This window comes from Limtongia smithiae (genome assembly GCF_038497785.1).
Source record: "Limtongia smithiae strain NRRL Y-17922 unplaced genomic scaffold V1518scaffold_10, whole genome shotgun sequence".
NCBI classification, from domain to species: domain Eukaryota; kingdom Fungi; phylum Ascomycota; class Lipomycetes; order Lipomycetales; family Lipomycetaceae; genus Limtongia; species Limtongia smithiae.
The window spans coordinates 501394-524804 of record NW_027117631.1 but is presented as its reverse complement, the minus strand read 5'-3'; the positions used below and the strand labels follow the sequence as shown (position 1 = coordinate 524804).

The 23411-nt window shown below is 53.2% G+C and overlaps 8 protein-coding genes across 8 annotated transcripts; 5 read left to right on the top strand and 3 right to left on the bottom strand.

The window, feature by feature from the left end:
• Positions 1-490: 490 nt before the first annotated feature.
• Positions 491-4263, top strand: V1518DRAFT_420617 (Metalloenzyme, LuxS/M16 peptidase-like protein). Its single transcript, XM_066905031.1, has 4 exons — positions 491-2375; positions 2425-2893; positions 2943-3042; positions 3090-4263. The coding sequence occupies exons 1-4, from the start codon at positions 535-537 to the stop codon at positions 4019-4021; spliced, it is 3342 nt and encodes a 1113-aa protein (XP_066758248.1). The 5' UTR covers positions 491-534; the 3' UTR covers positions 4022-4263.
• V1518DRAFT_420615 (NADH:ubiquinone oxidoreductase) lies at positions 4017-4911 on the bottom strand. Its single transcript, XM_066905030.1, has 2 exons — positions 4549-4911; positions 4017-4496 (listed from the first exon to the last, which is right to left on the bottom strand). Exons 1-2 carry the CDS (start codon positions 4883-4885, stop codon positions 4390-4392), a joined length of 444 nt encoding a protein of 147 aa, XP_066758247.1. The 5' UTR covers positions 4886-4911; the 3' UTR covers positions 4017-4389.
• A 191-nt stretch (positions 4912-5102) lies between these two features.
• Positions 5103-7971, top strand: V1518DRAFT_420613 (nuclear condensing complex subunit). The gene is made up of 5 exons (XM_066905029.1): positions 5103-5622; positions 5677-5853; positions 5906-6926; positions 6981-7109; positions 7159-7971. The coding sequence occupies exons 1-5, from the start codon at positions 5129-5131 to the stop codon at positions 7621-7623; spliced, it is 2286 nt and encodes a 761-aa protein (XP_066758246.1). The 5' UTR covers positions 5103-5128; the 3' UTR covers positions 7624-7971.
• A 1801-nt stretch (positions 7972-9772) lies between these two features.
• On the top strand, positions 9773-12564 carry V1518DRAFT_420611 (uncharacterized protein). Its single transcript, XM_066905028.1, has one exon. The coding sequence runs from the start codon at positions 10039-10041 to the stop codon at positions 12448-12450; it is 2412 nt and encodes an 803-aa protein (XP_066758245.1). The 5' UTR covers positions 9773-10038; the 3' UTR covers positions 12451-12564.
• A 590-nt stretch (positions 12565-13154) lies between these two features.
• V1518DRAFT_376256 (uncharacterized protein) lies at positions 13155-14835 on the bottom strand (the record flags this gene model as incomplete). Its single annotated transcript, XM_066901535.1, has 4 exons — positions 13155-13640; positions 13694-14514; positions 14586-14649; positions 14707-14835. 4 exons carry the CDS (start codon positions 14833-14835, stop codon positions 13155-13157), a joined length of 1500 nt encoding a protein of 499 aa, XP_066758244.1.
• A 222-nt stretch (positions 14836-15057) lies between these two features.
• Positions 15058-16673, top strand: V1518DRAFT_420607 (methyltransferase domain-containing protein). The gene is made up of 2 exons (XM_066905027.1): positions 15058-15932; positions 15980-16673. Exons 1-2 carry the CDS (start codon positions 15080-15082, stop codon positions 16546-16548), a joined length of 1422 nt encoding a protein of 473 aa, XP_066758243.1. The 5' UTR covers positions 15058-15079; the 3' UTR covers positions 16549-16673.
• Positions 16448-18912, bottom strand: V1518DRAFT_420601 (uncharacterized protein). Its single transcript, XM_066905026.1, has 6 exons — positions 18236-18912; positions 18115-18181; positions 17860-18057; positions 17582-17813; positions 17206-17532; positions 16448-17157 (listed from the first exon to the last, which is right to left on the bottom strand). The coding sequence occupies exons 1-6, from the start codon at positions 18872-18874 to the stop codon at positions 16662-16664; spliced, it is 1959 nt and encodes a 652-aa protein (XP_066758242.1). The 5' UTR covers positions 18875-18912; the 3' UTR covers positions 16448-16661.
• On the top strand, positions 18744-20745 carry V1518DRAFT_420599 (isoprenoid synthase domain-containing protein). The gene is made up of 7 exons (XM_066905025.1): positions 18744-19259; positions 19319-19459; positions 19516-19596; positions 19660-19782; positions 19836-20075; positions 20132-20266; positions 20317-20745. Exons 1-7 carry the CDS (start codon positions 19011-19013, stop codon positions 20521-20523), a joined length of 1176 nt encoding a protein of 391 aa, XP_066758241.1. The 5' UTR covers positions 18744-19010; the 3' UTR covers positions 20524-20745.
• Positions 20746-23411: the final 2666 nt, after the last annotated feature.

The following is a 23411-nucleotide window of genomic DNA, read 5'->3' as shown; positions in this document are numbered from 1 at the left end:
AGTCCTTCGATTAATACGACTACAACGACTCCTGCGATTGCCGGCGAGCAGCGGCGACTGCGGTGAGTGTGCCTTGTGCTGAATCGTGGACTATCGCGGCGGCTGACTACCACGTACAGGCCGATCGACCCCGGGGTTCGGTGCCACGTGTGCCAGCGGCAGAACCCGTCGCTACTGTGTGTGGACAAGTGCGAGTGCGAGGTGTGCGGTTCAGTGACCTGCGTGGTCTGCATGCGGCAGTGCGCAGCGTGCCTGTCGGTGTGCTGTCGGAGCTGCAGCGACGAGCGGTGAGTTGCGCCTGATGCGGGCGTAGGGCGGTTGCAGCTGCTGACGACGTATAGGCATTCCACGGACACGCACGAGGTCTACTGCGCGGTGTGCCATGAGGCTGGATGAATATGATAAATTGATATAGCATACGAGTTGTATAGTGCGCAGAGTAATACAATTGCATCGTGAGAAGTACGTAGAGTGTATAGTCGCGGCCGCCCTCACCACCAAGTCCCCCCTCTTCTTCATCCCCATATAAATCCCATGTCCGCGCCCCTCCGCGCCCGCGTCCGCTCCTTCTTCGTCTCGCGGCCCTTTGCCGCCACCGCCACCGTCGCCTCCTCGCTCTCGCTCCTCTTCGCCACTGCTCCTCTCCGCGTCTTCTATCCCGACCAGCTCTTCCCCCTCTCCGTCCCGATTGCACACCTCCGCGCGTATTCCTCCGCCACAATGCTGCACGCTCCCCCACCGCTACCGCCCTCCCCGGGCGCTGCGCCCTGCACTCTGCTCGCGGATGCGCTCGAGCGGCCAGAGCTCGACAATCGATCCTACCGCGTCGTCCGCCTCGCGAACGACCTTGAGGCGCTGCTTATTCACGACCCGGACACCGACAAGGCCTCTGCCGCGCTCGACGTTCGCGTTGGCGCCTTCTCCGATCCAAAGGACCTCCAGGGCCTCGCGCACTTCTGCGAGCATCTCCTCTTCATGGGCACGGTTAAGTATCCGCGCGAGAACGAGTACTCTGAGTTTCTGTCAGCGCACTCCGGCCACTCCAACGCCTACACCGACTCCAACGACACAAACTACTTCTTCGAGGTCGGCCACGACCACTTGGAGGGCGCCCTAGACCGTTTCGCGCAGTTCTTCATCGCGCCGCTTTTCCTCCCTGACTGCAAGGACCGTGAGATCCGCGCCGTCGACTCTGAGAACAAGAAGAACCTCCAGAGCGACGTCTGGCGTCTGCACCAGCTCGACAAGGCCCTCTCCAACCCCGACCACCCCTACTCTAACTTCTCCACTGGCAATATCAACACCCTCGACACTGAGCCTGTCGCCAAAGGTATCGATGTCCGCGATGAGCTACTTAAGTTCCACGACAAGTACTACTCTGCCAACGTCATGAAGCTCGTCGTCCTCGGCCGCGAGCCGCTTGATCAGCTCGAGTCATGGGCAGTGGAGAAATTCTCTGGTGTCAAGAACTCCAATGCCAGCCGCCCCGTGTACACTGGCATGCCCTTCACCCCGCGCGAGCTGCAAAAACAGATTTTTGCAAAGCCCGTCATGGACGAGAAGAGCCTCGAGCTCAGCTTCCTCTTCCCCGATCAGGAGCCCCTCTTCCGCACCCACCCGGGCCATTACTACTCTCATCTTATTGGCCACGAGGGACCCGGCTCCATCCTGCAGTACCTCAAGGGCAAATCCTGGGCCAACAGCCTTTCTGCCGGCTCCTACCACATCTGTGACGGCGCCGAGATGTTCTCTATCAACGTCGATCTCACCACCGAGGGCGTCAAGAACTACGAGGACGTCGTTGTCTCTATCTTCCAGTATCTCAAGATGCTGCAGTCAGTTGCCCCGCAGGAATGGATATTTGAGGAGCTGCGCGACGTCGCTGCAATGTCCTTCCGTTTCCGCCAGAAAGCTGCGGCATCCAGCACCACCTCGCGTCTTGCCTCTGTCATGCAGCGTCCGTTGCCCCGCGAGTGGCTGCTCTCGGGTCAATCGCTCTATCGCGAGTTTGACAAGGTAGCCATCGCCGATTCTGCGAGCTACTTCACCCCTGAAGCATTCCGCTTCACACTCGTCAGCCAGCAGTATCCAGGCGTGTGGGAACAAAAGGAGAAGTGGTACGGCACCGAGTACAGCGTTGCCGCTATCAACCCGGAGCTGATTGAACGGATCAAGGCCGCGCCGCTCAACGAGGCGCTACACTTGCCAGCGAAGAACGAATTTATCGCGACTAACTTTGACGTCGACAAGAAAGAGGTAGCCGAGCCGAGCAAGAACCCGAAGCTACTCAAGGATATTCCAGGCCTTCGACTCTGGTTCAAGAAGGACGACACTTTTTGGGTGCCTAAGGCCAACGTCAAGATTGCTTTGACCAAGTATGTGCCGTTTGCTTGTGTGTATGACTCTGCCTAACCTATATGATAGCCCTGTCGTCAATGGCATGCCGGACAGCCTGGTTAAGACGCGTCTTTTTACCGAACTCGTCACCGACTCGCTCAGCGCGTATGGTTACGCCGCCAACATCGCCGGCCTCAGCTACGCCGTCGATCTCTCTTGGGACGGCATCCATATCGACGCACAGGGCTATAACCATAAGCTTGCCACTCTTCTTACCACCGTGCTGCAGGAGATCCGCGATTTCAAGGTGAACCCCGAGCGGTTCGCTGTAATTAAGGAACGTCTGCACCGAGATTACAGAAACATGGAGTTCACCGTGCCGTATCACCAGATCATGGGCATCACCTCCTATTTGTTCTCCGAGAGCGCGTGGTTGACCGAGGAGAAGCTTGCCGAGTTGGAGGCGGTTACACCGGAGGAGGTGCAGGAGTTCTCAAAGCAGTTCATGAAGCACTTTAATGCGGAGATGCTCGTACACGGAAATCTCTCCAAGGAGGTCAGTACTTGAGGCGCATGCCGCATGTGGCCCAACTAACTCGCTATAGGAAGCATTGAACCTCGCAAAGCTGCTCGACGAGACACTCGTCCACAAGCCACTACCAGCCTCGCTTGAGCACGGCATGCGTAGTTACATCCTTCCTGATGGTACTTATGTTCACTCTTCCCTTTCAAACTCCGCTAACCTCCCGCAGACTCCAAGTTTGCGTATAAGCGCTCCAACAAGGACCCAAAAAATGTCAATTCCTGCATCGAGTACTACTGCCAAGTCGGTGACGTCGCCGACCGCCGCGTTCGTTGCATGCTCGCCATCCTCGGCCAGATCGGGCACGAGCCAGCGTTCAACCAGCTTCGCACGAAGGAACAACTCGGTTACGTTGTATTTTCCGGTGTGCGCACCACGCGCACGCTCACTGGCTACCGCGTGCTGATTCAGAGCGAGAAGACTACCGAGTACCTTGTGAGCAGGATTGATGCATTCTTGAGCAAGCTCGGCGGAATCTTGCGGGATATGCCCGACGAGACATATTCTGGACATGTCAAGAGTTTGGTTGATAAGAAGAAGGAGAAGTTGAAGAATTTGACCGAGGAGACGTTTAGATACTGGAGCCATATCCAGACGGGTTACTACGACTTTTTTCGAATCGACGAGGAGGTGCAATTGCTCCCGACGATCAAGAAGGAGGAGGTTCTAGAGCTTTTCGAGACTTACGTTGACCCCGCGGCCGCACACCGCTCCGTCGCGCTCGTACAGCTGCAATCGCAGTGTGCACCACCTCTGCCAACGCTCGCAAGTGCTTTGCAGTCTGCATTGCCAGAATTTTGGAAACAAGCAGGCTTGCCGACCGACAAACTTCCCGACGCCGCCACGATCGCAGAGTTGGCCGCCACGGAAACTCCCCTCGCGGCATTCAAGGACGCAGGCTTGAGCGACGATGCCACGTGGAACGCGCAGGTGGAGCCATTCTTGGTCGAACAGATCAAGCTCACGACTGAACCTATTGCAGACGAGAAGACCGTGTTGGTGGAGGATCCAGCTCGGTTCAAAGCATCGTTGACGATCTCAACAGCGCCGGTGCCAGCGCATGATCTCAGTGTATTCAAGGAGCTCGATGCGAAATTGTAAATAGACATGCATGTCCCGTTGCGTTATAGCGTGCTCTGTGTTATTACTGTTTTTTTAGTTAGCGGACGGAATGGGTATCCTTCCGGAGGGATTGCATGATTGCAAGAATATATGGGTTGCGATTTGCCAGTGAAATTATTGCACTGACAAAATACCATAAACAAGAATTCCAGAGCTGTATTGACAACAATTCTAGATATGTTTTACCAAGATGCGCTATTGGTGATTGCTGTATGATTGGCGCTCCGCGTCGTGTAGTCGGGGTAGTGATGGTGTCTTGATGGAGGCGGGAGATACGCCTGTTGTACTTGGTGGATGAGGAGGGACCAAATAAGGAGGCGAAGTGAATGGCGATGCAGATGGGGGCTCTAGTGGTGGTGCTTTTGCTGGTATCGCAGACCACAGTAGGTACACGTGTTGGGACCCTCCTGGTCGAGGTTGATGTACACCTTCGGGTGTCCCTGAACGCCGCGACCTGATTCTGTTAATTTGTGTACTCAACAAAGCAATGTGAACAAAGTACATACCGCCGTCGCACACGGCGATGTTGTGATCGATAAACCGCACCGGCTGCTCCGCGATCAAGTCGATAGCCGCGTACGGCCTTGGCTGAGACGCGAGATGCTTTTGCGCAAACCGGGGACCCGTCATAGCTTCCGAGCGCGGCCGCTGGCTCTTGGCCCAGGTTTCGGCGCGGTTCGGCGCCTGCAGCGTCTTCGCCTTCTCCTCTTCCGCAGCGAGCTTCTTGCTGGCGTCGGTTGGGACGACGGGCACGGTGATCGTGGTGCTAGTCAGCGTACGACTGGCCTTGACGCCAGCAAGAGCGAAGCGGCGGAATGCAGGCGTGTGCAAGATGAGAGGCATTGTACTGAATTGAGGGCGTGAATTCGTAGTTCGGTAGGGAAGGCGGTGAGAAAGCAAGACATCGCGAGGACATCCAAGGGTGTTGTACCGACAGCGGCATCGCGTCGCCAGTGATTGGCTGGCCGCAGAAGTTGTCCTGGCAATGCTGCGCCGCACGCTTTGTTTACTCCCAACGCGCTGCAACTTTCAACCTCATTGCGCTTCTCGTCATCTTTCTTCCTATGCCTCGACGCAGCCGCAGCAATGCCGTCAGCTGCAAGTACGCTCACACCCGATGCGGTCCTTCGCCACGCGTTTAACGAGGCACAGCGCTCTGCGACGGCACACCGCAAGCTCGCTGTGAAGGTGTTCTCCGCGTTTAAGCAATGTATCCAACGCGACGAGCAACTGGAATTCCAAACCGTGTTCGCGGGCTTATTGAATCGCGTTTTGCCACTCAAAAAGGGCGAAGTCGCAAGTGAACGGGTAATCAAATTTGTTACGCATTTGGTCGGATATATGTCTACACAAATAGCGGATGCAGCCACCGGGAAGGGCGAGAATAGTGATGGTATGGACGTTGATGACGCGAGCGACGAGGAGGCCGAGGACGTGTCTCCTGAGGCGGACGCGGTCGGCAACTTTGTAGAGTTTTTGCTGCAGCATTTGTTGCAAGGCGTTGATGCGAAGAATAAGGCCGTGCGGTATCATGTCGTGCAGCTTCTTGCTTCGCTCGTGCAATTCCTCGGCGACATCGAGTACGTACCCGCCACGAAATCACCGAGATGTTGATTTGACTAATACGTGTGTAGCGAAGATTTGTTTAAGGAACTCCGTGCAGCGTTTGCGCGACGACAGCATGATAAAGAAACCGCCGTGCGTGTGCAGGCAGTGCTTGGACTGTCGCGACTGCAAGGTACCGATGACGAGAATGAAGCCGAGCCAATTTCAGAGCTATTATTGACATCCATGCAACATGATTCTAAAGCGTGAGTGATTTCTACTGGTTTGGATGCGAATATTGTGTTGATATACAAGCAGAGAGGTGCGCCGGACGACCATGTACAACATCGAGAAGCGACGTGAGACAATACCGTATGTTCTTGAGCGCGCTCGCGACACAGACACCGCGACGCGACGAGCAGTGCACAGTCGTATCCTCGCTGAAATCGGCGACTTCCGTCTTCTCAGCATTGGCATGCGCGAAAAGATCTTGTCCTGGGGTTTACAAGACCGAGATGACAGCGTTCGGATGGCAACAATTCGTGCATTTGCGAACGGGTGGCTTGAAAGTACCGGCAACGACGTGCTTGAACTTCTGGAGCGACTGGATGTTATGAATAGCAAGATCGCGGAGACGGCGATGAAAGCGTTGTTTAAACATCGGCAGGATATTGTGAAGAATATGCAGTTTTCGGATACCATGTGGGCGAACTTGACGGCTGAGACGGCGTTTCTTGCGCGTGCATTCGTTGCATATTGCAAGGATGCTGGGCTGGATGATTTGTTGGATGATAGTGTTCCCGAACTTACGAAGATCGGATTTCACATTCAACGCGTCGCGGAGCAGCGTAACAATCCCGCGACCGATGAAGAGGAAGACGAAGATATCATCGAGCGCGAGTTCATCCTGGAACAGCTCCTGATCATCGCTGGCAGCATGGACTTTTCCGACGAGACGGGTCGGCGGAAGATGTTTGACGTTATCCGGAGTATTCTTGCACAAGAACAACTTGCCGAGTCGGTTACCAAACACGCGGTCGTCGTGCTGCGGAAGGTGCTTTCGCGCGAGCGTGATTTTTGCCAAGTTATCAGCGAAATCGTATCTGATCTGCACGATGGTGTTGTTGAGGACGAGGAGGAGGACAATGAGGAGGCAGATCGGAGTAATGATTCGTTCCACTCCGCGCGATCAAGTTTAGCAGCGTCGGAATCGAGCCGACGTGGACCGTCACGGCGAAGTTCTGGGGCTGTTGCGAGTGCGGACAAGGCGGTCAGGGAGATAAAGGTTAACCTGAAATGTTTACATCTTGCACAGTGCATGCTTGAGATAGTGGAGGGGGTATGTTTGGTTATTGATTGCATGATGGCGGGCATTTGCTGATTTAGACTCTAGGCACTGAAGAGCAACCTCACGCTGGTCGGTATGCTTGATACCTTAATTGTACCAGCGGTCCGCAGTCATGAGGCACCGGTGCGCGAGCGCGGATTACGCTGTCTCGGCCTGTGCTGTTTGCTTGACAAGGTATGCGCTCTTTACATCGCGGAATGAATTCACAGCTAATATCATACAGGATCTCGCGGTAGAGAACGTGGTTCTTTTCATGCACTGCTTTGCCAAGGGCCACGAAGACCTGCAAGTCGAAGCCGTGCACATCGTATGCGACATGCTAATGTGCCACGGCCATACCATCCTCGACGGCTCTTCCTCATCTTCCTCTGACGCGATCGACAGTGAAATCGTAACGCGAATGCTAATCAACGGCTTACGCATGACGGATTCCCCACACGTGCAGACTGCCTCCGCCGAAGCTCTCTCTAAATTGCTGCTAGCGCGTATTCTGGTTGATGATGCTGGCGAAGGGCTGTTAGTCCAGGAGATGGAGAACGCATATCTTGCGCCGGATGCGGCCGAGAATAATGCGTTACGGCAGACGTTGAGCTATTGCTTGCCGGTGCTAGCGGAGAGGGCTGCGGAGACGGCGAAGGTCGCGAGTGCTGCGGCGGGTGTGGAAGAGAAGGAGATGGAAAGATCATGAGCTGTGTGGGGACTGTGGTGTAGGAGGTTGGTATGTCCTGTTTGTGTTTCAAGATACCATTTGCAGTAACTCGAGTTGTGAGAGGCGGATTTGGGTCGGTACTTAGCGAGCAGATGGAGACTGCCGGATGTGGCACGCGTGGCAGAGGAAGAAATGGGTAAAGGAATCCCAGCATAATCGCGTCTCGCGCTCCAGGCAGATAGCTTGAACGTAACACAGGAGAATACAGACAACGGTTGCGGTTGGCAGATCTCGGAAGCCTCTGTTAATTTATATATTGGCCGCGCGCAGTACTTCTGCTCATTCAATAAAAACTGAATAATAGCACCAGCACGTGCTATAACATGGCGTTGCGCTTCACAGATGATGAAACGCGCGCGTACACGCGCATCGCAGGATTTACGTGGACGCGTCGCGTTTGTTTATATAGCCTCAAGTCGCTTACTTGACTCATGCGACCACCATGCGCTTTACGATTTTTGGAACACAATAGAGCCATGCCTCAATTAAATGTATACATCACGCTACCATAAGTATACTGCCGCTACGATTACTGCGCTTGTCTCAGGCAACAACACTCGTCACGGTGCATCACAATACAGCACGACGCACATTGCACTCTTATTTTCAACTGGCCAGATCTAATTTCGACATTACGACACTATGTGAGGGTCCATAGGAGAACTCCGCGCTGCATTGCGCAAATTCGAGAAAACTAGGACGGTGACCACTGCATAAGATAGAAGATGTTACAGCCGCGATGCTCGCCTCGCGAGTTTATTGCTGCAGCATCCAAGGCTGGTCGCGCCTGTTCATGATAACGACGACTAGCTACAGAAGCTAACTCGGCTGGATCGCGATAGTTGACGACGACAAACTGCTGCTGTCGGGAACTGCTTATTCAAACTCGCGTTAGTTCCTTTGGAACGCTGTGAGAGCACATTTGTTCCGAAGGCCCATCGTGGTTTTTTTCCAGGATTTTATTCTAAGTAGCAGTGTCACATTTTTGATACGGAGTTGAGAAATATCAGCAGTGTTATATCTACAGAGGACTGATATTCGTAGGAGTTGTACTACACAGTTTTGTTTTTTGAAATATCAGTTACTGTCGTTTATATATTGCTCTGCTGTATTGGCTACTGGACCGACTCAAGCGCTGTGAACGGTACCACCACAGTTATACCAGTTGTTCCTTGATTAGAACTTCCCAGTTAATTATCGGGAACTATCTTCAAGCATAAACTCGCAGCGTATATGTGCGCGAAATACACTGCCGATCGTGGTGTTGCACGCGGACGTGTCCCATGTTATTACAGCAGCCCTTAACCCAAGCTAGCCAAAAGCATTCCACACTCACTGCGACTGACGCTATACCACGTCTACGCACCAATATTCTACGCTGCCGATCGCGAGAGAGATTGAAATCAGATTCAGAGCCTTGACACGATCTTTGTTGAGGAGCACACCAAATCGCACGTACAGCGCGATTCTGCGCGAGGTTAGCTACAACAATTACGCGCAAGCAGAGCACATTTCATGCAATGACGCGATCCCGGTGCGACCTTTTCCGCCATTCGAAGAATTGACCGCTGCGTTGCACGGCGCGTGTTCAATCGGTTCGACTCGATATTCCTCTCAGTAGAGACCAGAGAGATCAGAGAGATCGCCGTGCACTGTGACGCTCAGAGCATGTGTTGATGACGTCTTCACAAGTTGAGACACGCAGTGAGATCAGTACTTTCGCGTACCCCATTTGAGGTACTGCGACTCTGTCCCCTTGGCGTTGTTTTGGAGGTGAACGGATCACTCTCTGACGGCGGTTCGGATGTGCAGTGTGCGGCTAATAGTGTTGTTAATCACGATTCAGAAGGACATATCGGCACTACGTATTACGGGATAGAGTAAGCGACGACTGCTGCACGTTGACAAGGTCTACTCTCAGTACATGGACAAGTCTTACCGCACTACGCATCCTAATGATCCGTGTGCTTCGTCTGTTACATTTACTTCCGCTATCGTTTTTAGATCCATGAGACACGACTGGTTACATCAGGAGAGAGCTCATGCAAGCCGTTGTATGCGAAGATCCAAAGAATATACTGCCAAGACGAGCCTGCAGCCAATTGAAATGTAGACAATGCGCAGTGGCCGTCAATATGTGCGCTCGCAGGCACATAATTGAGTTTCGATGAGCTTCCTGAAGCGACAAGATCGAGTCTGAGCCGCGCGAGGCTGAGCTCGCACAGCCGTGCGGAGCTAGGGTGGATTGGGTCGGCTTCACAGCCACAACTGGACGCTGCTCATCGCTTCTGTTCCACATCCAGACCGATGCCCATCGCGCACTCGACCCACCACCACCAGCACCAACACACGACCACTGCCACAGCAACGGAGGCGAAGCAGTGAGAGCGAAAGATGTTACCAGCGCGGTATAGGTCGCTGCGACGCACGGCGAAGCCACCGCCACCAACACTCGCGAGTGAGGCGGGCGAGAATAGGAACCCTGGTAACTTCGACGGCGGCGCGATTGTGCAAGTCGCCGTGTCCATCCCCGGAGAGCAGCATACACGACAATACATTGTTGACGTTCCAATTGCTCCAGCGACTACTACAGCCGCGAATCTAGTCTCTTCAGCTCTCGGACTCGTGCTGCGACAGCATCAAGGAGGTGATAACAACACTGCGGCCGCGCTAGCGGAGAAAATGAGGCTATGCGAGCACTGTGTCCACGAGGAAGTTGACTTAGGCGACTTTCTTGAGCGTGAAGTGTCTTCATTGGAACTTGTGGCGACCGTGCAGGCAGCATGGTCGCAAACACGAGGTGATCGACGGAACGGGTTCGTTGTTGTTTCCGCGGCCGACGATGACAAGGGTGACGACGGCGACTACCATAGCGAAGGCTTACATAGGCTTGAGGGCTGGATTCGTTTCCGTTCAAAGCGACCTGCACGGTGGTCTGACCGGTACATAACCATCGATGCGGCGACAAGCGCGGTGTACGCCTCCAGGCGAGCGCCGGTGCCAGGGTCAGACACGCCAAAGGAGCGCACCTTATTATTCCACCTTTCCGAAATGAATTTCTACCGCGTGGGTAGTTACAGCACAATGTTCGCGCTAAAGTCGTGTCGTGCAGCGGCGTTATTTGAAGATGAGCGCGGCGCGGTGGTGCATTATTTCAACGCAAAGAAGCCGGTGCAGTATTTAGCGTGGCGAAACGCGGTGCAAGGAGCGCGGGCGCGCGAAGTTGCATCGCGAGGCAGGCTTGCGACGACGCCAGCAGTGAGACGCCAAGCCAAAAGTCCTTCCCCGGCGCCACCAGCACTAGCACCCCTCATTCCCCGAACGGAACTCACATCCATACCACAGCACAGCGTGCCAACTCCCGCAGCCGCCGGTGGAAATCTGGTACCAACTAGCGACTCCCTACTCGACAGGCTAATGCACGGTGAACACGTGGCTACGACATCCGCGACACCAGAGTCTCTTGGTATCGAGAACGCTAAAAGTCGTGCACTTGCACAGAAAGTGCTGACGATTCGACGCAAGCGTGAGCATCGGCAATCTACCACTCCCGGGACAACGTCGAACAGGAAGGAGAAGAGAGAGGGGAACGACAGGCGCAATGTGAGGGCGCCGTCGGTGAGTTCGGAATCTTCTGCGTTTTCGTTTGACGAAGGCGTGGAGACGGTTGCGATGATGGGACGCGGACAGCAGGAGACGCCGCGAAGACGACGTCATATAGAGATGCCCAGTAGCCGCACCAGTTCTGAACGCGTGCATGTCAGCATTACCACCACCACTCGTATCGCTCCTGTCGAAGACGACGACGACGAGGAACCTCTTTACAAGAAACTACACCAATTCAACCTTAATCCTGGCTCCAAGAACCCTTTTCTCGACTTCTCCGACCTACCAGGCGCGTCGCCGCTTGTCGCTCCAATGATCTCATCATTTCAATCCCCCACTAAGACGACCGCTCCTTCACCGCTGCAACAGACGTATGCCACGACACCTCAGAACTACGTATCACAACCGCGGACAGCACAACAAGTCGTGGATTCTGCGTTACAGGAATTATCACGCGTACAGCAATATCAACCAGCGGTGCAATCCTTTCCGGTTGTTCAGAATACAGAGCATCAGAATACGGAGCATCTGCTGCGTCGACCAAAAAGCCATACGGCCTTACGTCCTGAGCCACAGTACGCATTTGCGCTCCATAATCAGCAGCAACCACAACTGCAACAGCAGCAACCACAGAACGGGAGCGGCTTGATGCGCGGTCATTCGATGTCCTCATACCAGCGCAAGCATCCTCAGCAGACGACGACTCTATTGCCCGAATTGCGCGTACCGAAGAAGGAAGCGGAGCCGGTTACCTTTGGCGCTGTGCGTTCCGCGCCGCCTCAGCATCAGCATCAGCAACAGGACAGCGGCATAGTGCGCCGACGTTCAACTCGCGAACAGTCGCGGTATCGCACCACTACTCCACCGCCGCTCGTACCAGCCGCGATCAACACATCCAGCAATGCGACTGGCATCTCATCAGTAGCTTATCACACCACCAACGGGATACCCGCCAACAACATAGAACAGAACCCCGCGCGCTCGCCTACGCGCTTTCGCAAGCCGTGCACCGGCGCAGTCTCCTCGCCGCCGCTGTCGCCTTCCTCCGCTTTCACGCCGTCGCAAAATTATCAATCGCCTTCGCAAGCACTCATTTCCATGCCAACCTCTGCACCTATGCCGTTGTTGTCGATTCCCGATAAAAGGCCAGGCTTATTCCGTAATGGCAGCTTGCTTTCTAAACTCGCCGGGCGATTTTAATTCCATGTAGCAAGAGTTTACACTTCCAGCTATACAGCTGCATATACCCCAAGGCATGTATAACTCGCGTTTTTGTGTTAAACTAATTGTCTTAATAATACTTTTTTCTGATCCATTCTCCGTTCACGACAGAGGAAATCACCACTATAGAGTGCACACCTCGTCCACTCACACGCACAACCCACCGCCTTATTCCCACTCCCACTCCCGATCCTCACGCCCCAACTATACGCAAAAGTTGTTCTATGCGCGCACCTGCCACATAAATACATACGTGCAGTAAGAAGTCCCTTTTTTTTTCCGGTTCACACAACACACATACCTGCCCTCGAAAATAACAAAGACCCACGATCACAACTGTAAGTCAGGATGACATATTTGACAAAGGAAAATAGAAACAACGAAAAAATCAATCAACGCAGAAACGACACAGGGGTAGCCGAGAGAGGGAAGAGCAGAGGACTGCGGCTAAGCGTATATGAATGATATGGAATTGCGAAAGTAGTGCGACACAAAGATCCAAACCCCGACTCTGTAAAAACACAAATTATGCACAGGACTGTAAAAGCAGCAGAAGCAGAATTAAAAAAGGAAAACTCCAAAAATACTCTTCATTTACTTTCCGCTCATGTTACTCGGACCCGGTTTCAACAAAAAGCGAAAATATGATACACAGTGTACTAGTGATGAGTGCTTCAAAGCTGTTAACTCATCATCGCACCTCCGATAGCGCCGCCGATCGCGGATTGGTCCATCATGCCCATGCCGCCGTTCATGAGCGTCGGGTCGGCAACAACCGCAGCGCCGGCTCTGGACGCACCACATCGCAGACACGATACGTTCTTGGCAAAGTTATGGTATCCACATCCCTCAGTGCCGCATTTCCAGTCGCCAGCGCGGAACGGCACCATGCCGAACGGACCGTTACCACCGCCGCGACCGCCACCACCGCCACCACCACCGCCGTTGTTGTTGCCACCATTGTTCCAGCCCATATTAGCAGTCATGCCGGGAGTTTGTGGCATCATTATCGGGTTCTGGTAGTTATTGTACATGTACATCGGGTCCTGGACGGGTGCATTCGATGAGGCGGGGAAAGAGCAGCGGAAGCACGCAGTTCGTCGTTGGAAGTTGGAGAATCCGCAGGACGGGCAGGTCCAGTCGCCTGGTCTGGGTCGGTTTTTGCTGGGCTGTGGGGGATGTCAGTAGACAGAATGAAGATACATGTGACAGGGGTACATACAGGAAAAGGGGTGAGAATCTCCTGAGCGCGATCGAGGACTCGACTACTTGATGGCGACACTTCTATAGCCTTCTCGTTGAGCGCACGGCCGTTCATGGCAAGGCTCTCAGCGGCCTCTTCGTGCGACGAGAACACGGCGAAGCCAGTACCGGTGGGCTTGTGCTGGTCTGGGGTTCGCAACGTCCAGAACGCAATCGGACGCCCGCCGTACTGGGTGAACCAGGATTCCAGTTCACTCTGCGTAGTGTCGTGCGGAAGATTGGAGAGGTGGAGGACCTTTGAACGCTCGACGAGAAAGGCGCGGACGTCAGCGCGGGCGTCGAGAGGCTTCACGAGCACGTCGGGATGCTGTTCAGGCGGCTGTGACTTTTTAATGAGCCCTTGCAGGACGCGGGCAAGTGTAAGCGCCTCCTCCATTGCGCGGCGCGGAGAGGCAGGCGCAAGCGCTTGTAGGTGAAACGGGAGGTTGTGCTTGATCGGAGCCGAGCTCTGGACAGACTCAACCTCGAGCGCGGCACAGATGTTGCCAAGCGAGGAGGCTGAGTACGGTAGCGACTCGGGGTGGTGCGCTTGCCACCTGGTGTATTCAGTGCGCAGATCAAAGCAGCGCGAGTGTTGCAGGTACGGCGGGAGAATGACGGCCTTATCACGGGCTTCGCGGGGAAGCTGCACGCGTAGGTCCCACGCGTTAAGCGTGACAAAGGTGAAGTCGAGGTTCTTTGAGATGATATGCTCCTGCGCAAATGCGTCGAAGCGGGAGATGGCATCTCGGAAGGTGCCGCCGTTGCGGACGTGTTCCCACGTTAGGGTCGTGAGACTCGCTACGTGACGCGGTTAGTATGGGGAGTTCAGCACAAGCCGCCACACGAAACTGCGCGCACAAAGTAGGAACACATACTGCACAGCGCTGTTATTGGCGTGTTCACAGGACGGACGAGGACAGAGTCGCGGTGAATCTAACACAGGTAGTTAGGAAACAGCGCGTCGATATCGGGCGTGTGGAGAGTACTCACCTCTTCCAGGGTCTTCGCGTTGAGGAGAATCCACGCCATCTCGATGACCTCGGCGGAGTCCTTGGTCACGTAAACGCCGTGCTCGTCGCACGTCGTGGCGACGTGGATAACAACGTACACGTCAGACATGGCGGCGAGGGTCGGAGGGAAGAAAGAAGGAGGGGGAAGAAGGAGGAAGAACGCGGGCCGCGTAGGTTCGAAATCGACAAACGCCCAAAATCCTGAAAATTTTTTGGACGCACAACAACCGAGTACAAAACCCGCGCTTACGCAGCCGCATAGCATGCGGCGCAACACGTGAGACATTATGCGGCTCAGACACTTGAACCCGTTTTCACGCTCCTCGACAATTGTCACAACCACTCCATTCCCTATGAACTCGTTCCCCCTCCCGCCAGCATTCGCCAACGTGGACGACTACGTTACAGAGCTCGCGGACTTTTATAACTCTCCATTTGTGCAGCTCCTGGCCGGGAAGGTTCACATCATCAACTTTCTCCTCCCCGACAACGGCTCTGACCTCCTCGAGACCACAGTACCCCCAGACTGGCTTGCCTTCTTCGACGCGGCAAATATTGACGACATTCTCGATGCCTTAATCTTTTTTAAACCATCGCCTGACGGCATGCCGTCGTCGCTGCAGACGTTTCTCGATACTGTGAAGACGCTTTCTATCGATCGTCATTTGTCTGAGTCTGGTGAGCTGAACAGCCACCTCCCAGGCCTGCGCGCATCTGCCCTATCTCTGGGAATGTCGCCCAAGAAGCTGCACGAGTGCCAGCACCTGTCTACCGCAGTAGCAGAAGTATGTCGTCGCGCAGAGACGCGATATGTCGTCGACCTTGGTAGTGGCAAGGGCTATCTCTCGCGCACACTCGCTCACGAATACGACTGTGCCGTCATCGCTGTCGACAGTGTCGGCTCGCGAACTCGTGGAGCAGAACGTCTTGATGAGCTCTATGGTGCACGCAGCGGTGGCCCGAAATTGCAAAACGCGAAAGCGACGCCAGGATCGCTTATTCACTTGCAGAAGAATATCCAAAGTGGGAATTTGAGCGAAATTGTGGAGAAGTCGCAGTTACAAGGAGAGAAGATTGTGCTGGTGGGTTTGCATACATGCGGAAACTTGTCACATCATGCATTGCGCAGTTTTGCAGAGACGAAGGAAATACACGCGGTCGCAGTTGTTGGATGCTGCTATAACCTCATGACGGAACGAGCGGTCGGTGAGTATTCTTTAGATTCACTTCTCCACGCCTGCTAATATGATCAGAACACGACGATGTTGGTTTTCCTATGAGCAAGAGATTCGAATCACTCTCCTTATCGCTCCCAACATCCTCCCGCATGCTGGCCTGCCAAGCCCCCGCTACCTGGACCCGCGAGACTCGGGAGAATTTCTTCACGCGGCACTTCTATCGCGCGCTTTTGCAACGCATCCTCAAAGACCGCGGCATCATAGACCTAGCCTCCGGCGCAGGCGACCGTATCTCCATCGGCAGTTTGCGGAAGCAATGGTACGCGGATTTCGAGACATATTGCCGCGGTGCGTGCCACCGGGCTGCACAGTCTTGTACAAGACCCGAATCAGCGAACGATGAGTTATTCAACGTGCCGAAAGACGTAGCAGTTCGTTACTACAAGTCTTTTATACAGAAACGCCGTCGGCTATGCGTGCTCTGGACTCTGATGGCGTGCACGGTGGCGCCGCTCACAGAGGCGATCATCCATCTCGACAGATACTACTTCCTCAAGGAACAAGGCGCACGCGAAATTCAAGTGTCCGTCGTTTTCGACCAGCAAATCTCAGCACGAAACCTTCTCGTAACCGGCATCCGATAACTAATATTTATCATGATATAAATATATATGTACAATACATACGAGCTTCTAAAAGTAATGTATACGCAAACAAAACGCCGATTTCGCCGCAATTTTACAAATACATGATGCAACTAGTACGGATGAATATTGACATTCATCTCCAATGCGCGTTTAAGTAGTTCCCACGCAATAGGATCGTTTGGGGCAAGGCTAAGCGCCTCCTGGAAGTTCATGACCGCAATGCTCGCTCGGTTGAGCTGGAGGTTGACCATTCCCAGCGCAGAGTAGATTTCCGGGTCGTGTTTCCATACCCGCAGAACTTCTTCGAAATTTTTCAGTGCGTGTTGGAAGTGGTTAAGTCGCCTGTAAGCATGGCCCTGGTTCAGTTTTATAGACACAATAGCTTTAGTGTCGCTGTCTAGGTCCTCCGCAAGTTTCAGCGCCTTGTCGAAACACCGCAGAGATTCTGGTAGCTCGTCCCGGTGATATAGCACGACGCCCATCTCGTTCAGCAGTAGTGGATCTGTATTACACACGAGATACGCCGCGTCGAGATATTGTGAGGCGAGAGTGTAGTTGTGTAATTTGTAGTGCTGCATACCGAGGAACATCGATGGCAGATGCATTCTGTACGAGTTAGCAAAGTAATCACAAAATGTAGAAGAGAAGATATACCCCTGGAATAGCCGCGCTGCCGTGGAATAAGCCGACACAGCTTGCTCGTGTTCGCCCTCCGCAGCGAAAGTATGCGCGAATCCAATCCACGCCGGGCCAAAGTGCGGATTCATCATCGACGCTTTGCTGAAATACCTCCGCGCGTCTGAAATCTTTTGAATAGACATATAATACACACCGACTGCGAGCCACGTAACCGGCTCGGCCGGGTGGTTGTCTGTCATCTCGTGCGCGATCCGGTAGAGCTTGTTTTTCGCTTCCTGCTCGTGTAAGCATGCCAGATAGAGCGGGAGGATGGAGAACTTGTACTGGTCTGCTTTGAGAACCCTATAAAAAGTTAGCACTGTAAACAGTGTCCTGTCACTGAGAATCGTACTGTTCGCAAATCTCCAAGCACTGCTTGAACTTGCACTGCACGAAACATAGCTCTGCTCTACCTTGCAGTAGATCAGAGTTGTTGCCCAAACGATACCGCGTTTGTAGCTCGTGTTCGGCATGAAAGAAAGTGCTAGTTCCCATGTACTTGTTAAGCTTCGTCGTGTACAACAGCTTTATCAGCTCGCCATCCTTGGTCTCCTGGAAATCAAGCGCATTAATGAATTCGAATTCTGCAGCGGTTAGCACATCACTCAAAAAAGTACACATCAAACATACCCTCATGCGGAGTCAATAAATTATTCGAAATCAATTCGTTAAATGCTTCATAACACTTCACGTCCACTGTCAAAGCCTCCTTGAAGCAGTCCTTGGCCTTCTCGAAGTTATTCTGGTTCGCATAAATAATTCCCCGAAGATAACACATTGACGCTTCTAGCTTTATCCCGCCGTCCGGAGATGTGGTCTCGGAAATCGCTGGATCAACAGTTAATTTCAGCATCGCGTGATGCATCGTGTGAAAGCTGCTCTTACGCTGATCGCGAAACGGGTTTGTCTCTCCCACGACGACTAGCGCGTCTTCCCATTTTGAGAGCTGTGTCTAAACACTGAGTCAGCCATTACTTTTGGGGACGGACAAAGGATGAGTACCCACAAGGCAAAGCGCAGCAAGATACCGACAGCTTGCGTTGAGCTCCAGATCCTGCCTCATTAATAGTTGCCGTGCACGCGCGTAATGCCCAGTGTTGTAGTGCACCTGCGCGAGCCAGAAGGCGTCGTTTGGATCATCTGTAAGCGAGAGAACTATGTCTCCCACGAACACTGCTGTTTGGTATTGATGTTGAAGTAACGCATCGTGCCGCCACAATCGCAGTCTGTCAGCTTCCGACAATAATGAAGTTGCTGACGTTGACATCCCCGTCACGTCGCCATCACCAGCTTCATGCATGCTGCTATTCCCGCTGCCGTGAACAACAGGTGTTGAAGTCGCCTCGACGTCGGATTCGAAATTGAGGCCATACGACGTCTGCGTCAACGGCGGTAACGGTGTAGCGGAAGACATAGGCGACGACGCAAAATGATTCGCGTGGACGATTGGCGAGATCGAGAGTAGCGACGAGTTATGTGAAGACGATGACACACCTGGTGCGTCTGGGAACGCGGTGAAGGAGGACGAGGAGAGGGATGTCGAGAAGCCAGCGCGAGCGGCAGCGCGCGAAGAAGTCGGGTTCGCCGGTGTCGAGAAGGGGCGCGTGGACGCAGACGGCCGGCGCGGGAGTTCGCTCGGGGCCATATCTGTGCGTTGTCTCGTGCTCGATCAGCTTGTGAAGTTGGTGGAGGTCGTGTGTTGTACGCGCCGCGTTTTGCGCTGGCGTACAATACAACACGTGACATAGCATTCGTATTCGCATAGAAGCCGAACACGAATTATGCTCGCAGCCGGCACTTTGTTCGAGCGGTCGTCTAAATTCTCGGTTGTTTCCCCCACTGCAAGCGTACCCTCCGCTCCGAATCACGCGCGCACACTTCCTCATTTCCGTTGCGCAATACAAACGACGTTCACAATGGCCGACAAGAGACAGAAGTTCATCGCTTTCTTCGACGTGATTGCGGAGGAGCTACTCGACCAGCTACGGACCTATAACATATCCGACGAGGCTACCGAGTGGTTCAAGAAGGTGTGTTGTACTTCACATGTACTAGAAGTAACGGTAATATACTGACTGTGGGATTTTAGAGCTTGTACTACAACTCCGTCGGCGGAAAATTGAACCGCGGTCTCTCCGTCATCGACACCTACCAGATCTTGTCAGGCAAGTTGGAGCTGTCTGATGAGGAGTATAAGAAGGCTGCCGTCCTCGGATGGTGCATTGAGCTGGTATGTCTGATTAACACTTTTCAATTGCTTGGTTAAGTTATTAACTTGGAGGAAAGTTGCAAGCTTACTTCCTGGTCGCCGACGATATCATGGACGCGTCGAAGACCCGTCGTGGCCAGCCATGCTGGTATCTCGCTGTACGTGCCCTCTTCGAGGCCCGCTGGATGCTACTGAGATTACTTACAATTTATTTACTATAGCCCAAAGTTGGCATGATTGCTATCAACGACTCGTTCATGCTCGAGGCATCCATCTACATGCTACTCAAGAAGCACTTCAGGTCGGAAAAGTACTACATCGACCTCTTCGAGCTCTTCCAAACTGTACGTTCTCCCCAATTTGAATCCAACTTGCGTTAAACTGACGATATGCATAGGTGACCTTCCAGACCGAACTGGGCCAGTTGCTCGACTTGATCACTGCGCCCGAGGACGAAATCGACCTTTCCAAGTTCTCGCTGAAGAAGCACTCGTTCATCGTCATCTACAAGACGGCATACTACAGCTTCTACCTCCCCGTCGCGCTGGCCATGCACATGGCTGGTGTCGATAGCGCCGAGGATCTCAAGCAGGCGCACGATGTCCTAATCCCGCTCGGCGAGTACTTCCAGATTCAGGTGAGATGAATTCTTCGTGTTGCCGTTGTGGCTGTGCTGACAGAGGTGCATTGTAGGACGACTACCTTGACTGCTATGGCGACCCCGCTTTCATCGGAAAGATCGGTACCGACATACTGGACAACAAATGCAGCTGGCTGATCAATACCGCTCTCCAAGCGGCGTCCACCGAGCAGCGCAAGATCCTTGATGTAAGTCGTCCATCTGCGAACGTCTAGTCTCGTAGCTCACTCTGCGTTAGGACAACTACGGCCAGAAGAACAGCGAAAGTGAGGCCAAGGTCAAGGTCGTCTTCAAGGAGCTTGACCTCGAGTCGAAGTACTTTGCGTATGAGGAGGACGTTGTCGGCCGCATCAAGACGTTGATAGAGAACGTGGATGAGAGCCGAGGCTTCAAGAAAGACGTGTTGACATCTTTTCTGTCAAAGATCTACAAGCGTCAAAAGTAGATGGTATAGGGGCACGCAAGTCGTACCTGTGAGTAGTTAGAAGAGGAAAGGAAGTAATAATAAAGGCTGCGTCGGACCTGGCTTTCTGATCTAGCCAGAACATCCTGGGTGGCAAGAAGATTTGGATCTCCAGAGGACGATCCGTGAACCGGAGGAAGCAGTCTTCCGGCGGCGACGCGCGCGGCGGTCACGGAGCCAAAATTCTCCGGTGCCGGTTTCAGGGACACCTTTCTTCGCGAAAAACGTTGCACAAACCTTATTCCCTGGCGCACGCCCGACTCGATTCGCAACCTGTGAACTTCGCGCAGCCCCAGTCGCGCTGAGTCCGCGCAGTTCTTGCGTTGTACTGACTGGAGTCGCCAGGTTGTTTAATACTCACTGCTGTTGTACGAAGCCTGGACGATTACAAAGATATGCGCGTATTTGTCGTTATCGCTAGTGTGGTCAGGAGGGTTCGCCAGCGAACAGGATAATTTGGAGTCCAACACCTCGCTGTGGACCCTTCTGCTATCTTCTACCTTCTGTGTCACTTTTCGCTCGATATCTTTTCTCTTCGACCGCCGCATTGGTGCATTGTTTCGACGATACGTATCCGTGGTGGACGTACATATGGCGAGTACTATTTTTGGATCCAGGTAGCAGCCTCGCGCTTTCCGTAAGCTATTCTGGACAGTTCTCGGCTTGGAGCATTTTGTTCAAATCGATTTTTCACGGAACGTAGAGGACAATGTCGTGGCAAGCTGACCGCCCAGCAGAAACTGGTGTATCAAATCGAAGTGAACTTTCGCTCCAAACCGCAGGCCTCGATGTCGCCGAATCAACTTCATCATTGTCAAGGCACGGCGATTGATCCTGCTTCAAACGATTCTCGCGTGGCCAGCTTTCACCGAAAATTACTTTTGTGAAACAGGAATGTTATATATGGACGACATTCTGGCTCCTGGGTATATGTTTAGAGTTGTCTATCTGCGCGCACAGTTGCGGATTTCGGCGATGCGGTCATCCTCATGAATGCCAGCGCGAGAACATTGATCCTGCTTTACACCCCTTTCGCCTCACTATAGTCTATGACTTATAGGTGGTCGGAGCTCAAACCAGTGATTTTTATATAAGTCTTTGGACACGAACGGCTATACCAATGAGGAGCGTGCGGAGCATACACGGCTGGGAGATCTGGGCGACTGGAATATGTAAACTCGCCAATTGATGTTATTCTTAATGGGTTGAAGAGCGCTATATCTTACAACTTACGTCCTACTGGCGAGTCGAACTTTCATGTTCATTTGAATACATCTGGCTCGCTCAAGGGCATAAATTTCATGGTGGGCACATCCCGGCAACCAGGGCGTTTGTCGCATCTTCGCAAAGGCAACGAGCAAGTCGCTACGAGATGCGGCTTTCACGGCTTGTACAGTACTGCACGGTATCTGATGAAAGAGGAAGCAATTTCGGCGATTGTACTGTTTAGTTAATGCAGCAAGGCGAGGCGACGGCCTAACTAAACAGATCTCTTGCCGCGGTCAAATCCGACGGAAATGCAACCGGACCTCGCCAACAATGACGAACATGATATCAGTCCTATGACAGTGAAACAGCAGCGCCTAGATATCCTGTCTAATCCATGCGAGGGATCTCGCGTGGAAGTCACACCCGTCGGATTTAGGTCGCCGTGTTGAGTTGGCAGAGATCGACCCATTGTTGAGGAATACCCGATAGGTTTAATGTTTCATATCATTATTCATATATTCAGAGACATTGAAAACGAACAGGCTGTTTGTTTTTGCTGAACATATAGCTTGACCGCTTCTAGGTCACTGCGAATCACCATGATATTCGCATGTACGCGTATCACGATCTGACCATGTTTGTTCCTGTGGATTCCGGGCGAGCACAACAAGCGCTGATAAAGCATACACTGGTATGGGACGTTCCATCGATTGAAGAATTCGCATATACTAGGCAGCTACAATAATATACAGAGATATGCTGACATCGCAGTGAATCAAACGGCGAACACGACTGTTGCTATGAAACTGGAGAATGGTGAGCCGTTTGATTCAGTCGTAGAAGACCTAAGAGCGCCTGTTGCATTCGCCTCGCCTAGGACATGGTGGATCGATCCGCCTTGTGGACGTCGTGGATCAGGTCGTGAATGGGTGTGCAAGCCACTAATGGCAGGATGCCTCAAAAATTTACGCAGATGTGACATCTGGAACTGTCACCAGCATGATCGCGAGCAAAATTGATCAGCAGAATATGCATACTTCAGACGGCTGATATCACGACTCATCATGCAAGGCACTAGCGTCTGGTCAAGCCCGCTTCCCATGATCGCATCGTCATACACATCACCTATGGGTCTTCGTCTGTTCCTTTCTTCTCTCCTGCTAGGCTGCCACCCTTATTCACCGCAACTCATCCCCAGGGGGGTTAAGCTCATCTCACGTATCGTTGAACCTAGTCGCGCTCGTCACATCTTGGGTTCCCGAGTGTCGGTACTGAACACCTCGCTCTCCAGTTTGCAGAGTCTTGCGCACGCCCAAGTTTACGAGGGTGTCGTGTCTTTCGTGTTCGTGCTCTCCGATCAGCTCGGCCCCATGATCTGTAGCTGGACGACGATCGCGGCTCCCGCTCACGAGTAGCATATCGGACCGTGATACGTTCGACTACAAATTAGGGGCGCCCCGCAACAAACAGCTCTCGCCTCTCCGTCTTCATTTCGGTCGTCTTTGTTTGTCTCACAAGTACTTGTCTGTGCCGCTCATCCCACTGCCGCGACGTCGCATCCACAGCCTACGTGTCATTCATCGGCAGGCACGCCGCGCAACGATGCTTCCGTCAGCGCCGGCGCAGCCGCTTGCGCGTGATATGACGACACGCAACTATCA

What these genes read in the sequence shown, in the direction of transcription:
- V1518DRAFT_420617 (XM_066905031.1), top strand. Translation starts at nt 535, where the DNA reads ATGTCCGCGCCCCTCCGCGCCCGCGTCCGCTCCTTCTTCGTCTCGCGG. An exon ending in ACGGAAATCTCTCCAAGGAG is followed by an intron (nt 2,894 to 2,942) that starts GTCAGTACTTGA and finishes AACTCGCTATAG; the next exon opens with GAAGCATTGAACCTCGCAAA. An exon ending in TAGTTACATCCTTCCTGATG is followed by an intron (nt 3,043 to 3,089) that starts GTACTTATGTTC and finishes AACCTCCCGCAG; the next exon opens with ACTCCAAGTTTGCGTATAAG.
- V1518DRAFT_420615 (XM_066905030.1), bottom strand. Translation starts at nt 4,885, where the DNA reads ATGCCTCTCATCTTGCACACGCCTGCATTCCGCCGCTTCGCTCTTGCT. An exon ending in CATCGCCGTGTGCGACGGCG is followed by an intron (nt 4,497 to 4,548) that starts GTATGTACTTTG and finishes TAACAGAATCAG; the next exon opens with GTCGCGGCGTTCAGGGACAC.
- V1518DRAFT_420613 (XM_066905029.1), top strand. Translation starts at nt 5,129, where the DNA reads ATGCCGTCAGCTGCAAGTACGCTCACACCCGATGCGGTCCTTCGCCAC. An exon ending in TGCTTGAGATAGTGGAGGGG is followed by an intron (nt 6,927 to 6,980) that starts GTATGTTTGGTT and finishes TTTAGACTCTAG; the next exon opens with GCACTGAAGAGCAACCTCAC. An exon ending in TGTGCTGTTTGCTTGACAAG is followed by an intron (nt 7,110 to 7,158) that starts GTATGCGCTCTT and finishes AATATCATACAG; the next exon opens with GATCTCGCGGTAGAGAACGT.
- V1518DRAFT_420611 (XM_066905028.1), top strand. Translation starts at nt 10,039, where the DNA reads ATGTTACCAGCGCGGTATAGGTCGCTGCGACGCACGGCGAAGCCACCG.
- V1518DRAFT_420607 (XM_066905027.1), top strand. Translation starts at nt 15,080, where the DNA reads ATGAACTCGTTCCCCCTCCCGCCAGCATTCGCCAACGTGGACGACTAC. An exon ending in CATGACGGAACGAGCGGTCG is followed by an intron (nt 15,933 to 15,979) that starts GTGAGTATTCTT and finishes TAATATGATCAG; the next exon opens with AACACGACGATGTTGGTTTT.
- V1518DRAFT_420601 (XM_066905026.1), bottom strand. Translation starts at nt 18,874, where the DNA reads ATGGCCCCGAGCGAACTCCCGCGCCGGCCGTCTGCGTCCACGCGCCCC. An exon ending in ATCTTGCTGCGCTTTGCCTT is followed by an intron (nt 18,182 to 18,235) that starts GTGGGTACTCAT and finishes CTCAGTGTTTAG; the next exon opens with ACACAGCTCTCAAAATGGGA. An exon ending in TGCTTGGAGATTTGCGAACA is followed by an intron (nt 17,533 to 17,581) that starts GTACGATTCTCA and finishes AACTTTTTATAG; the next exon opens with GGTTCTCAAAGCAGACCAGT.
- V1518DRAFT_420599 (XM_066905025.1), top strand. Translation starts at nt 19,011, where the DNA reads ATGCTCGCAGCCGGCACTTTGTTCGAGCGGTCGTCTAAATTCTCGGTT. An exon ending in TCGGATGGTGCATTGAGCTG is followed by an intron (nt 19,460 to 19,515) that starts GTATGTCTGATT and finishes CTTGGAGGAAAG; the next exon opens with TTGCAAGCTTACTTCCTGGT. An exon ending in GCGAGTACTTCCAGATTCAG is followed by an intron (nt 20,076 to 20,131) that starts GTGAGATGAATT and finishes GGTGCATTGTAG; the next exon opens with GACGACTACCTTGACTGCTA.